Source organism: Lineus longissimus, chromosome 3, assembly GCF_910592395.1.
Source record: "Lineus longissimus chromosome 3, tnLinLong1.2, whole genome shotgun sequence".
Lineage (NCBI taxonomy): Eukaryota > Metazoa > Nemertea > Pilidiophora > Heteronemertea > Lineidae > Lineus > Lineus longissimus.
In genome coordinates this window covers 18834881-18849485 of record NC_088310.1, presented here as the reverse complement: position 1 = coordinate 18849485, position 14605 = coordinate 18834881, and the positions used below count along the sequence as shown (strand labels likewise).

Here is a 14605-nt window from a genome sequence, read left to right as displayed (position 1 = left end):
CATGACGGGCACCTCCATCGTCCAGGGCCTCTTGTGCTCCCTTCTGTGGTGGTGGTGGTGGTGGTAGTGGCTGGGGGGGGGGGGGGGATGCAATGCATTTTCCACTGCCCTAATAAGTTAACAAATATATTCGATACATTTGACATTACAGAATTTTATTTCTTTTATAGCAATGATCAAACTGTGTACCCCTGGTATGCTGCTATAGTTTTTTCAGAAAGGTAAGTCACCCGGTTCGTACCACAAGGTGCGACCGGTGCCCGTGACCACTACCACAGAACCCACTTATCATACATGGCTATGCCCAGATGGCTGAATTCATAGTTCGATTCGGGGACTCTGTGGACAACGCACTGGGCACTCATCAGGTTGTCAAGTCCTAGGGACAATGTCTCATACCACCTCTTCTTACGCATGTGGAGACAGTCGATCATAGGAACAGGTTTACCCCATTTATTGTTTCGTCCACCGACTAAGTACGCGCGGTGACCTGAAATAGAAATTTTGACTTAATATACATTCGTGTAGTTACGATTCATATTTTATTTGCAAACTGTACATCTTTATTTTCAATTACAGGTGTCACGCGATTCCAATCGATAGTAAAAACAGTCACAATCAGAAAGATGTCTTCGGACGATTGGTTCAATGATCTGAGGATAGATGTAGACTCTGCAACTAGGTGAAACGTGCCGAGATGTTCTAAAGAATAGAATGTCCGGGGAACGAAGGGGTCCATGAAGAACTCTTGACAGCCATGGCCTCCATAGAACCTTAGAGTCTTTCAAATATTCCGATAAAACCATATACATGTACAATAATCCGTCAAAATACAATATGGCCGGACACTTTTTCCAGGGGGACAATTTCTACCACTACACCGGCATTAGACTCTCCCCGCGCAGGCATTTACGAGGTTGTGGACATACCGATGACGAACATGCCTGCTCTACTCCTGACATTCAACATGACGGGCACCTCCTTCGTCCAGGGCCTCTTGTGCTCCCTTCTTTGGTGGTGGTGGTGGTGGTGGTGGTGGTGGTGGTTGGGGGGGGGGGGGGATGCAATGCATTTTCCACTGCCCTAATAAGTTAACAAATATATTCGATGGCTTTGACATTACAGAATTTTATTTCTTTTATAGCAATGATCAAACTGTGTACCCCTGGTGTGCTGCTGTAGTTTTTCAGAAAGGTCAGTCACCCGGTTCGTACCACAAGGTGCGACCGGTGAGAGAGGGTCGTTCCTATCACCATGCTGATACGTCTCATATCTGTGAACAGTGCTGCTCAGTAGAGAATCCCCTAACCAGGCTAATTTGTGCAAGAGCCGCAAGTGGTAATTTCAAATGGGGTTAGTTGTGGCCAGTATGCTTTGGTTGTGTTAGAAATTGTCTCTTTAGTACGGCATCGTGACCACTACCACAGAACACACTTATCATACATGGCTATGCCCAGATGGCTGAATTCATAGTTCGATTCGGGGACTCTGAGGACAACGCACTGGGCACTCATCAGGTTGTCAAGTCCTAGGGACAATGTCTCATACCACCTCTTCTTACGCATGTGGAGACAGTCGATCATAGGAACGGGTTTACCCCATTTATTGTTTCGTCCACCGACAAAGTACGCGCGGTAACCTGAAATAGAAATTTTGACTGAATATATTCGTGTAGTTACGATTCACATTTCATTTGCAAACTGTACATCTTTATTTCCAATTACAGGTGTCACGCGATTCCAATCGATAGTAACGACAGTCACAATCAGAAAGATGTCTTCGGACGATTGGTTCAATGATCTGAGGATAGATGTAGACTCTGTGCAACTAGGTGAAACGTGCCGAGATGTTCTAAAGAATAGAATGTCCGGGGAACAAGGGGTCCATGAAGAACTCTTGACAGCCATGGCCTCCATAGAACCTTAGAGTCTTTCAAATATTCCGATAAAACCATATACATGTACAATAATCCGTCAAAATACAATATGGCCGGACACTTTTTCCAGGGGGACAATTTCTACCACTACACCGGCATTAGACTCTCCCCGCGCACGCATTTACGAGGTTGTGGACATACCGATGACGAACATGCCTGCTCTACTCCTGACATCAAACATGACGGGCACCTCCTTCGTCCAGGGCCTCTTGTGCTCCCTTCTTTGGTGGTGGTGGTGGTGGTGGTGGTGGTGGTGGTTGGGGGGGGGGGGGGGGGGGGGGATGCAATGCATTTTCCACTGCCCTAATAAGTTAACAAATATATTCGATGCCTTTGACATTACAGAATTTTATTTCTTTTATAGCAATGATCAAACTGTGTACCCCTGGTGTGCTGATGTAGTTTTTCAGAAAGGTCAGTCACCCGGTTCGTACCACAAGGTGCGACCGGTGAGAGAGGGTCGTTCCTATCACCATGCTGATACGTCTCATATCTGTGAACAGTGCTGCTCAGTAGAGAATCCCCTAACCAGGCTAATTTGTGCATGAGCCGCAAGTGATAATTTCAAATGGGGTTAGTTGTGGCCAGTATGCTTTGGTTGTGTTAGAAATTGTCTCTTTACTACGGCATCGTGACCACTACCACAGAACCCACTTATCATACATGGCTATGCCCAGATGGCTGAATTCATAGTTCGATTCGGGGACTCTGAGGACAACGCACTGGGCACTCATCAGGTTGTCAAGTCCTAGGGACAATGTCTCATACCACCTCTTCTTACGCATGTGGAGACAGTCGATCATAGGAACGGGTTTACCCCATTTATTGTTTCGTCCACCGACTAAGTACGCGCGGTGACCTGAAATAGAAATTTTGACTTAATATACTATTCGTGTAGTTACGATTCACATTTCATTTGCAAACTGTACATCTTTATTTTCGATTACAGGTGTCACGCGATTCCAATCGATAGTAAAGACAGTCACAATCAGAAAGATGTCTTCGGACGATTGGTTCAATGATCTGAGGATAGATGTAGACTCTGTGCAACTAGGTGAAACGTGCCAATATGTTCTAAAGAATAGAATGTCCGGGGAACAAGGGGTCCATGAAGAACTCTTGACAGCCATGGCCTCCATGGAACCTTAGAGTCTTTCAAATATTCCGATAAAACCATATACATGTACAATAATCCGTCAAAATACAATATGGCCGGACACTTTTTCCAGGGGGACCATTTCTACCACTACACCGGCATTAACAGACTCTCCCCGCGCACACATTTACAAGGATGTGGACCTACCGATGACGAACATGCCTGCTCTACTCCTGACGTTAAACATGACGGGCACCTCCTTCGTCCAGGGCCTCTTGTGCTCCCTTCTATGGTTGATGTTGAAGACATGAGGTACCGGGTCGTCCATAGACTCTTCCTTCGATTTGCCTTTGGTTGTAACTCCTGTAAGAGAAAGAGACTGACAATTCCCTCACCACCGAACCGCTTCTTTCTCATTAATTTCTCGTTGACGTTTTTCAACATGAGACAGGCTTATAGTATAAGAGGAGACACCTCACACATGTTGTTATGAAGACCTGTTATAGTTATCTGCATTTACGGTGCATTGCCAAAGGAATGGAAGAGACGGTTGCCGGATACAGCAACACAAACAGTTGAGGTGGTGAGGAGAGATGGACTGTGAGGCCGATAGATTTTGTTCTGTTGGCAAATCACTGACCCGTAATCTATATCTATATCAATATAGATATTCGTTGCTTTGATGTTGTACACAACACACATTCCTGTGTAGTTGTTTCTGTCTTTGATGATGCAGGTTGTGATCTACGAAAGACGTATATAAGTAAAAAGTAAGAATTGATGCACATGGGACAGGCTGGTGGCTGTGATCTACGAGAGACATGTACATGTACACTTGTAAGAGGAAATGGTACACAGTGCACAACCTGGTTGTTCCAAACAGCTTAAAGTGCTGTCGGGACAATCAGGCTCTGTCACGTAGCAGGCACGACTTTTAAAGGTACAAACCATTCACTTTGTCGTTTAGCAGAAGGGTTGGGTGAGACAAGGGTGCTGAGAAACCAAACGATTGCAGGGGGAAACCAGGTTAAGGACACGTATTAGTATCTGAAATGAGGGAAATAATCAGTGTGGGAAATATTTATGGGATGATTAACGAAATCATTAGTCATATCAATGAACAATGTAATTTGCACGCGCATAATCGCGTTAGGTTGTGACTCTGATAGCCTCACCATTGCATCTACTTTCGAATTTGTATAAAGAGGTTTCTCCTCTTGGTGTTTACCATTGCGTTTGGTCTTCACCATGGCGTTTGGTCTTCACCAATGCGTTTGGTCTTCACCAATGCGTTTGGTCTTCACCAATGCGTTTGGTCTTCACCAATGCGTTTGGTCTTCACCATTGCGTTTGGTCTTCACCAATGCGTTTGGTCTTCACCATTGCGTTTGGTCTTCACCAATGCATTTGGTCTTCACCATTGCATTTGGTCTTCACCAATGCGTTTAGTCTTCACCAATGCGTTTGGTCTTCACCAATGCGTTTGGTCTTCACCAATGCGTTTGGTCTTCACCAATGCATTTGGTCTTCACCATTGCGTTTGGCAAATACATTTTCTGACAGTAAAACAAGGTTTATCCTTCGATCAGGGACGTGAAACGTTCGATTTCCAGGTCCTAGTTTTGACCTGGGTTTCTCCTTCACCATCTACACGAAACTATGTAGTTTATCAGGGACATGAGATATGCCGTTTGATACTTTCTCATCCTACTATTTACTTTCAAGCAATTTTATAAAATCTCCACGTGTAATTACCCGAAAATATGAAGAGCTGGTCCCTGTATGAGGCCATGAGGTGTCTTTCCTTGGGACATGGTAGGCCCCAGAGATGTGGGAGGACGTCACTCCATTGGTCCGTCTTCGTGTTATATTGCCTGAAATGGAGTTTGAGGAGCTAAAGTGCTTTCGGTGAAGCGGAGATATGGCCATATCTCAACGGTTGACCATAGGCACCACCACTTTTGCTAGAAACTTTTAATCTAAACGCAATTAAAACTCTTTCAAAAACGAAGTGAATGATAATTTCAAGTGAGGGAATCAGACAGCCACTCTTGAAATTGGCATTCACTTCATTCTGAAGGAGTTCTAGTTGCTTTAGGATTTCACTTTCTAGCGAAAATGTTGGTGCCTATAATATGGTCAACCCTTGAGTAAAACGGAGAAATTGTCATGGCTTAATTTGAACCAGACCCTCCCAGGCCACGTCATACCCTTTTTCTTTTTCCTCTGGAAAGAATAGGTTGTTCCTAAGCTTACGCGGCCAAGGAGACTGTAATGTACTTGGAATATGACATCCTTGGCTTTTTCTTGGTGAGCTGAACACTTCCTCACAACCAGTGGTATTTTCATCTTGCTAGTTTTTGAGCTGGACTTGAGGTAATGTGTCCCAGACTTACCCTCACCAGCAAAAGGAACAACAAAAAGTGTTCTGACACACCCGATATAAAGAAAGACGAAATTAGAAGCTTACCAAAACACGTCCGACATTTGTTTTGTGACATTTCCGAAGCCGCCAGAAACGAAAAGAGTGTCTCTGTTGAAAACACAACTGGCGTGGTCAGCTCTTGGTTTAGGCAGCGGGCGCTTCTCGGTCCATTTGTTGGCCACTGGGTCGTACGCCTCAACTGAATTCGTCACTTTCCCATGTTTGACTTCTCCGCCTTAAAAAGACATAGGTTACGAAAAGTGTCCTTCAGTAGAAGAAGAATCTATTGATACATTCTGTGACCTCAAGCTCGTCAAAGCGCTAACAAATTCAGGTTGTAAAGACACAACCAAAAGGCCAAGACAAGATGAGCTCTTAGACGGTTCCAGGTTGGTAGTCAACGTCACAACCAGAAGGCCAGGACAAGATGAGCTCCAAGGCGGTTCCAAGTTGGTCGTCAAAGTCACAACCAGAAGGCCGGGACAAAATCAGCTCCCAGGCTGGTCGCCAAAGTCACAACCAGAAGGCTGGGACAAAATCAGCTCCCAGGCTGGTTGTCAAAGTCACAACCAGAAGGCCGGGACAAAATCAGCTCCCAGGCTGGTCGTCAAAGTCACAACCAGAAGGCCGGAACAAAATCAGCTCCCGGGCTGGTCGCCAAAGTCACAGCCAGGAGGACAGGGCCTCGAGCACGACAAGAGCAATACGTCGGAGTGAGTCCTGTTTATATGGTAGCGGAAAAGGCAAATGCCTTCATTTTAAGTAAAAGACACAAGATCCATGGATTCTGTTGTTTGCTTGAAGAATGTCGGTGCAAACAAGGAAAGGAGATGAAGACAAGAATAATGGTAGTGAAGACCAGCCTTACCCGTGACGTATATACATCCGCCTAAAATATTGACAGTGAACCTGGCCCTTCGGGTGGACATCTTTGCCACGGCCACCCAGTTGCACGTAGTTGGGTTGTACCTGCTCATGGTTGTCAGGTATTCATTGCTCGACCAATCTTTACCACCTTCAAGAGAAGAAGATTAAAGTATCATTTTTCCGCCTTGTTAATTTTTCTAAAAAGTCAATTTTTGCGAACTGTAAAATGCAGCCTCCCTCCTAATTTCTTTTACTTCATAATAGGTCTGGATGAATCCATGTAGCGAGTCATTTTATTGAAATGGAAAGGCATAATAAATCATCCTAATTATTGGCGAGAGACATTCCGTGATGTTATTATCATCTTAGATCATTCACCACAAAGTGGTCTTATGAGGACAAAGTCACAACCGAAATACTGCTTTAATCGGAACCTTAGTCCAAACTAAATTGCGATAGTTCTAAAAGCTTTTAGTAATCTTTGAAGAGGAGGAGGGGGAATTTGTTTACAAATCATATCATCCTGTCGTCGCGGTGGCGTCTTTCTCAAGCGTCTCTATCTCTGATTTCTACAGTTCGCGTAAAATAAGGACCAGAGGACTGTCACAACATCTTTACCTGTTTCAAAAAGGAGGCTAGGCTATTATGTAATAGTCATTCCCAGGGTTGAGACAGTCACAACCTTGAGACGGTCTGAGCCGTCTGTCCCAACCTGGAGGAGACACCACACAAATTATAACCCAACCAATTTTAAATCGATTCACACCTAAAACAATTGAGGTGACTCTTTTGAGGACAGAACGGCCATTGAAGAAACTTACCGATGATATAAAGGTATCCATGATGCACCGCCACTCTGTAATCAACGAGGTTCCGTAACCTCTCCATATTCATTGTGTTTACGATCGGGAAGAACTTGGTGGGGTGGAGGGGGTTAATCATCATGTAGTGGACCTTCGGGTTGCCCAGCATCGTGTCGAAGATTAGGACGTAATCGAACCAGCGCACCCCCGTGGGAGGACGCGTTATCAGATCTAGTCCTTCCAGGTCCATCCTGGTTTTCTCCAGTGACCTGAAATAAAGATTTGATGACATCAGGATCCCTTTCTAGATCAGCGTTTTTACTAATGCTCAAGCTGGTTTTGTTAATTATTAATTAATTAGTAATGGTATTTTAAAACTAAATGCGCTATGGTACGGCGCAGGCTGAATAAACGATATCTCTCTAATCTAGAAATCGTTGTATTTTTTTTGTCTCAAAAATAAATGCGTTCAGTAAATGAAACCAGACTGTTCACACTATGAACCCGCGGGATACTAATTAAGGGACCTTCATCGCTTTTGAACTGACTTCGCAATCATCTCGCGGCCAGTCCGTATCAAAGTCAAGGCAATCAAGACCATCTTCTCTCGTCACTGTCTCATGTGATGGCCCTTGATGGCAAGGAGAGTTTTGATGTCCAATCTCTCACCAGCCTACTTAACCTGCTCATGTTTGTGCACGAATCAGCAAAAATCGCCTCTTTGTGCCTGTTAATCTTTCAAAATTAACCCAAGTGTATTATCTGTGAATCTGGGATTATGACTAATGTCATTGTCTTCATCGCTCCTGACTCATCAGCCGCGGTGACAAGCGACACTGTCACATTGTTCGCGATACCTCGCCGTCTGTGGCCTGACAATGCCCAGGACATTCTACCCCTGATAAGGCCATTCTGTCAACATCTCGCACTCCCTTTGAGACAAAACGCACCCTTCATTAATCCCCAAAAGAAAGACAATTACTCTTTGTGTTGGACAAAGATTGTATCAAAATTCGCTTATAGGTTAAGATATCATTACCCGTGCGACAAAGCGGGGTGTCCTCGATTTTCAGCAGAGTGTCCACCCAAAGGTTGGATAGGGGCAGTTTTAAATGCCGCTTGAAATAAATGATCTTCTTTAGAGAATGTCCTGTCGTGATACCATCTGTCTCGATGTCGACGGACGCAAAAAACCGCCTCTGAACGCGCCGGCGGAGGCGACCATCTTGGTTGTGACAGGACAATGCAATGGGGACAGATCGGACTATTAGAACTTGGTTTTCTTTGACCTTGGTTTTCAAGGCGATTGCGTCAATCACAATTAATGACAGATGGTGTCGAAGCTAATTAATATCATGCCTATGTGAATTGTTATCATGCCGTTCTTATCAACTTTGTTCTTTGTTCTGTTAGGTTTTTCTTCTTTGTACTTTTTTTAAAAGTGGAGAATAAATTGAATTGAAAAATTGAATTGACTCGTTAGAAACTCTCTGTTTGAACGAAAATCACATTTAAATTTAACAGAAGTCTGCCTGAATTGAAATGATCAGGCGTTAGAATACCCATCCTGTAACGTCAATGATGTGAGGACATAAGCTAACAGTTTCTTCAACTTTTCAAGTTCTGTCTGTAACAGTGCATATCATCTTCTCAGTCTGTAACAACAGAGTTAGCCTGATTTGATGCTAAATGTACATTGTATCTTTCTGCCCGCAAAATAAAAATATTTTTCCACTTAATTTCAAGCAGAATCATGATGGCTGCATTGTACACAACTTTCTCTAAACACGAGGTCATCAAGGACATACTAATTATCCAATCAATAAAAAATCTGACTCATAATTTTCAAGTGACTCTGACTTCAGCTACAAGAATTTCAGTTCCATACTTTCCCCGCAGATAGCGACACTGAGAATTTCAATTCGTCAATTGAATGTTGGCTCATGATTGGTCAGAATGATTGCTCATTTCGGCCAGATTTCTCGGAAATGAGACATGATAATTTTCAGTGCTGTCGATGTTGCTCTTTTGATGATTAATGACTTGTTTACATTTGGTAATTACTAGAAGAACAACATTGGATCTTGTAATGAGTAACTGTTGCTAGCTATAGTGACTGACATGAATCAACATGACTGTGCAGGGCCGGGCCCATACCTCCCCTCGCTGTCACTGGATGAGCAAACTCGCACCTGATGAAATGAGTAAAACCCTTTCAGAAAGGTGTGTGCGCACATTATCATTCAAATCTGAGGAATCATCCTGGCGAAAATTCCCAGCATTTTTTATGAGCGACTCATCAGCAGGTACACCTTTTTCGGTACGATGAAAATGAGTTTTCCTCAATATTTGCAAATTGAAAAGGTGTAGGTAAAATGATGGGAAGGGCTGTCTGTACTGCGAACACTCGAAAACTGTGTTAGAAAGAAATATTTCAAAACTTTGTAAAGTTCATCGGAAGGGCCAAACTATGATTCAAAGGTCTGTGTACACTAAGCATCCTGAGATTTAGGCTTTTTCCACTCCTACGCCATACACAAAATTTGAAATATCGGGAGGTTTGTTGTATTGAAAACCGTATGCTTCAGACTATTACATGTATTTGATTATTAAATTAGCTCGATGTAACCTTCTCTCCATGACGGTGTTTCAGATAGCAATATGTTTAAATTCATTAAATAAACGTTTATGGGCGTTATTTGGAAATGCAAGGTATGCATCGGAGTTGACTATCACAATTACAAAGTCAATGCGAGTCCGCCCTGTCTTGATACTGATCAGTAAATAATATAAAGTCATTAAACAATTATGTCGTAGTTAATGACGTCATTATTTACTTATCGTGGACATATCATTCTGTTATCGAATGTGGTGTGCTAGATACTCATTAACATGCGATAACAATGTCCATGTCCATATATGGAAGATCGAAAGTTGAAACATCGTGTTCATTCTGATGCCACTCAGAGTCCACGCAAGTTATGTCCAAAATTTGGATAAAAGTCCAGGAAGTCGCACCTGTATGTACCATGCCACCACCCTGAGTAAGATGAGATATTTTGGATTCATGACTTTCGAAAAGGGGACTGCTACTGGTATCAAGAAATGTCTATGCCGTACCATACTGACTTCAAGCGGCATTGCCTCCGCCCATATTAACGTGCGTTGCCTGGAAGTTGAGCAATCTCAATGATGATGCGTACTGGCTGCCACAGCCCATCAGAAATTGAGAATTAGCTTTTGGTCGCAAAAATCTCGTTTACCCATTTGCACTTCAAATAGACGAGGCACTAACTTTATTAGCATCGCATAAAAGTCAGGCTATATATAACTACATGTATTTGGAATTACATTTTTGAACGATAAGAATGAGTTTAATTTTGCAAGGACTTCGTTGATACCGCTAAATCATGGTCAAGAATATTTATGAACTTACGTGGAGGTCTTTTGATTTTGATTCACAACCTAACTTCGATTCAGCTACGTGTATATATACATTGTATAGTAGGCCTATAATTATTCAAAACGGATGTATATTGCCGTCAATGGTATCATCAACGAAAATAGAAGACTCTGGAATAATTTCATGTTTAGTTTTTTAACAACTTTAGGATGAGCAATCATTATGATCATGCATGATCGCCAGACTTATTATTTTAATGAGTCTATTGCATCCTGCAGTTGAATCAGCCGGATGACCCAGGTGAGGTCATGACTCAAATTCCCATTGTTCATGGGCCTAGAGAGTTACACCTTGCTCTCTCAGCTGTCCCGTATGAATGACTGGACCTCGCATCATACCCGAGGATGCAATGTGAATAACGTCAATGATCCATTCATCAAAACAAGAGTCAGTCAGTTCCAAATCTATCTCTGATTCACGATACATTTGGCAATAGGGTGGCGATAGGAACCGTGTCGTGACCTCATCGTTTCTTAGTCTTGTTGTGTAACGTCGCTCATCAAATTGGAAAATCTCTCTAAACTTCTAGCCATAAGATCTCAGTCATCAATGAACGCAAACTTTCTTCCTTTCTCTGTGTAACTCTGATATTTTATGTTTGCAATAGATTATTGTGTTGTATCAATAAACTATATAAACTGTATTTTATTTATGATTGCAATAATGTAACTAATTGGAGAAAAAAACGGGTCATCATTTGTAACTTTCAAAACAGAGAAAGCACTGTTAAAGAACAGTAAATATATATTCATGATGAAAAATAGTTTTGTTTCTCGGGGAAAACAGTCATATCGTGCCTCTGTATATTGGGAGCCGTACATGTTTGTACATGTAATTGATAATTTTCCGCGGGTTATTTTGTAAATTCCTCGGGTTCTGTGTCCCCCAGGTCCGATGTTCCCAGGTATGTTTCGGTCTCAAAAAATAACCAGTTTTTTACAAACTTCTTATTCATTGGTGAAAAGATAATTTTGAACGTTTAAGAACGCGTTTTAATCCCATCTGATAAACATCTCTGATTCAGAACATGGTTCTGGAACAGGAACGGTCGTGACCTCACCGTTTCTTAGTTTCGTTATGTAAAGTTATGCCACCTGGTGAGTATATTGAATGATGTCATTAATTTCCGGGCTAATTACAGGAAAACGGATCTTTACTAATTACATAGCGGTAGAAATCACGGTGAACCATTCTCGATAGCAACAAGCTATAGTATGTTAGATAATTTACGACGAAAAGTATCAATGGCACTGGCATTGCGTGTAAGGTTGATGTCCATGATTCTTCGGAAAAATCGAACATTCATTCTGAAAACAGTTACTTTTGACTAGTTATGGTCATGTAAAGTAACGAATACCAATCATTGGCTAAAATATGGTTCAAAGAAGCAAATGTTTCATGAATTGTAGTCAAATGGACTTGAGCAAGGACGCAAACGTTCTCAGATAAGTAAGATGACTTTGGAATCGTCCTTTTTGAGAAAAAAACAAATTACATGTAGTGCTTTGTAATTTTCGTCGATGAAGTAACATGGTTGACGAAATTGCTGTATATACTTAGTATCTCTTAATGCACACTTGAAAGTATAAAAATAGTATATGAGCAAAAAAACTAGTACGAGCACTAATATAGTCTTGTACTTTCAGTTAAGTGTGACCTACTTTTATTGTTATGATTTTTTCTTTTTTGGAGGTGATTCATCACGCACTTATATATGTATATTTTATTCGATTCTGCTACAGGTTTCATTTTGCAAAAGGTCTGACACGGAAAATGATGAAAGTTATCTCATGCAAGCAATGCCTGGTCAGTGTATGGCCTCATTCTAAACGAAATATGACTCCACCGTTTTTTAATTTCATACCCATTTATGATAATAGTAACTTTTCGGTTTGCTTTCGTTTCCGACACAAAGATTTTAATATGTGATGGCAATTTGACCTATCTTTTTCCCAATGTATTTTTGATCGTGACTCGCTGTTTTTTGTTTTTATGGCGGTAATAAGCTACATGTGTGTACATTGAACTTTTTTTGATAATAAAGGTCATAACGTTATCAGTATTTATTACTTCCTTAAAAACTTAAATTATCATCAGATTTGACAGTAATAAACAGCGCATATCAGAGATATTAAAATACATCGAAAATGAATTAATCTGTATTTAGCACGTCGAGTAGGCTACATCAAAGAAAATGAGAAAGGGCCGAATTTCTATCAGACCTTACAGCTGTTTAAGGTCTGATAGAAATTCGGCACCATTCGTCTACCGAGCAACCCTCCACTTTGAGCTTTCCCTAAGTCGTTATAGAATGTACGTTAAAGTTACTTGGGATGTCAGTTAGTATACTCATATATTCAACTCATCATAAAATTCTAATCGCTTTATTAATCCTTCATACCAGACAAGCAAATATCGAGTTTCTAAAATTAGGTTCACCGGTGAGAAATCGTCCTGTACTTTGGCCAACAACAGCTATTTAGTTAATTACAAATCGGTGACTAAACCTGATATGGTCAGTTAGGTGGCTATAAGGTGACTAAGGGGTCGGACGATGATTCTAATTGCTGTGACACTTCTAGGCCTGAGTGTCTCAAAATAGAAATGTCAAGGCCGATGTCAAGATACTTAATTGATGACGTCATTGCATGATGAAAATGGTGCATGATTTCCATATCTAAGGAGGCTGTGATAGTAATTACCGTGAGACTTTAACTTGAGTGTTTAAAATAGATCAAGAAATGCCAAGGACGATTCAAAGATACTATTGATGATTAAAATAGGGCATGAAATCCTTTAGACGATCTACTTGTGGCCACCCAGGGCCTGAATATAGACCGTGAAATGCAAATACCGAATATTTGTACGTATAATGACGTCATCAGGTGAGCAAACTGGGTCATGATTCCAATAGGTATATGTACATAGTGCCTGTATATTGGGAGTAGGCCAGCATGAGTTCAGATCGGAAATTGTAATTTGATGATACGTTTAGTCATCAAGTGTATGACCCACTTATTCACCCTCTTGTCCGGTCAATAATGACTCCACCTTTAAGAAGCAAGCTATTCAATGTTGACAAGTTTTACATAATTATTCACTCTGGAATCATATTTTTTTACCAAATATTATCGTTATACATGTATTTCAGAAGTTCATGATTATTTGTTTGAGATTAAATAAGACGACAGCATCTTTTCCTTTCAATTCATCTTTGATAACAGCGACAATCCACTCCCCGGCGGATCCGGAAATTTTGCAAATTCCGACGAATAGGGAGGGGATTGGGCCTCATGCACCCCCTTCCTTCACAGCGGTTGTCTTTCCCTTCCTTCTCCAGCTCATTGCTGCCCCTACTGTCAGTGATTCTTAAAAATTTTTACGAATATCATATGCACATGCAATATGTATTGACCTTTACATTTATACTATAGATCCCCGGCCTGGGCCTTTAGCCTAATGTTTTGAAAGATTAGCGCAAAATAAAGCATTTGTTTTGTTATACAAGGAGATCACGAAGGCTAATATTATTGGAGATTTTGTATTTGGGCTATATCAATACACGGACTGATTTCTGACTGACCATGAACTCAGGATACCTGATTTTTAATTCAGAAAGCAAGATATGCCCGAATAGAAAGCTTTTTTTGTGTTTTCATTTCCATTTATGTCGTTCTTCAAATCTAGTTTTTCGCGCGGGAAAACGTCTCAGTGAAGAATATTGTTACTTGGCGTTAAAGGAAAACACTCAAATTGTTAAATTATGTTAATGAATGGGGCTGTTGATGCCGCGTCATTATGTTACCGTGCTAACTGCTGCCGACTAGTCATCCTTGCTCCCAATACGCTAGCTCCACCATCTACCCAACAGAAGCTAAGCTAACAACAATCGGCACGTGCTCAATGTACACAAAGCCTGGCAACAGGTGGATCGCGCCAGGCTACGAGATTTTTCGAGATTTCCTTTATGAGTCATCGAGCCAACCAATGACGTCGAGCCTTTGTGTGCCTCGTG

At 41.5% G+C, this 14605-nt stretch overlaps 1 protein-coding gene across 1 annotated transcript; it reads right to left on the bottom strand.

The window, feature by feature from the left end:
- Nucleotides 1-2367: 2367 nt before the first annotated feature.
- LOC135485509 (kelch-like protein 10) lies at nucleotides 2368-14482 on the bottom strand. The gene is made up of 7 exons (XM_064767606.1): nucleotides 14396-14482; nucleotides 7146-7396; nucleotides 6326-6472; nucleotides 5503-5692; nucleotides 4788-4906; nucleotides 3240-3395; nucleotides 2368-2795 (listed from the first exon to the last, which is right to left on the bottom strand). Exons 1-7 carry the CDS (start codon nucleotides 14419-14421, stop codon nucleotides 2575-2577), a joined length of 1110 nt encoding a protein of 369 aa, XP_064623676.1. The 5' UTR covers nucleotides 14422-14482; the 3' UTR covers nucleotides 2368-2574.
- Nucleotides 14483-14605: the final 123 nt, after the last annotated feature.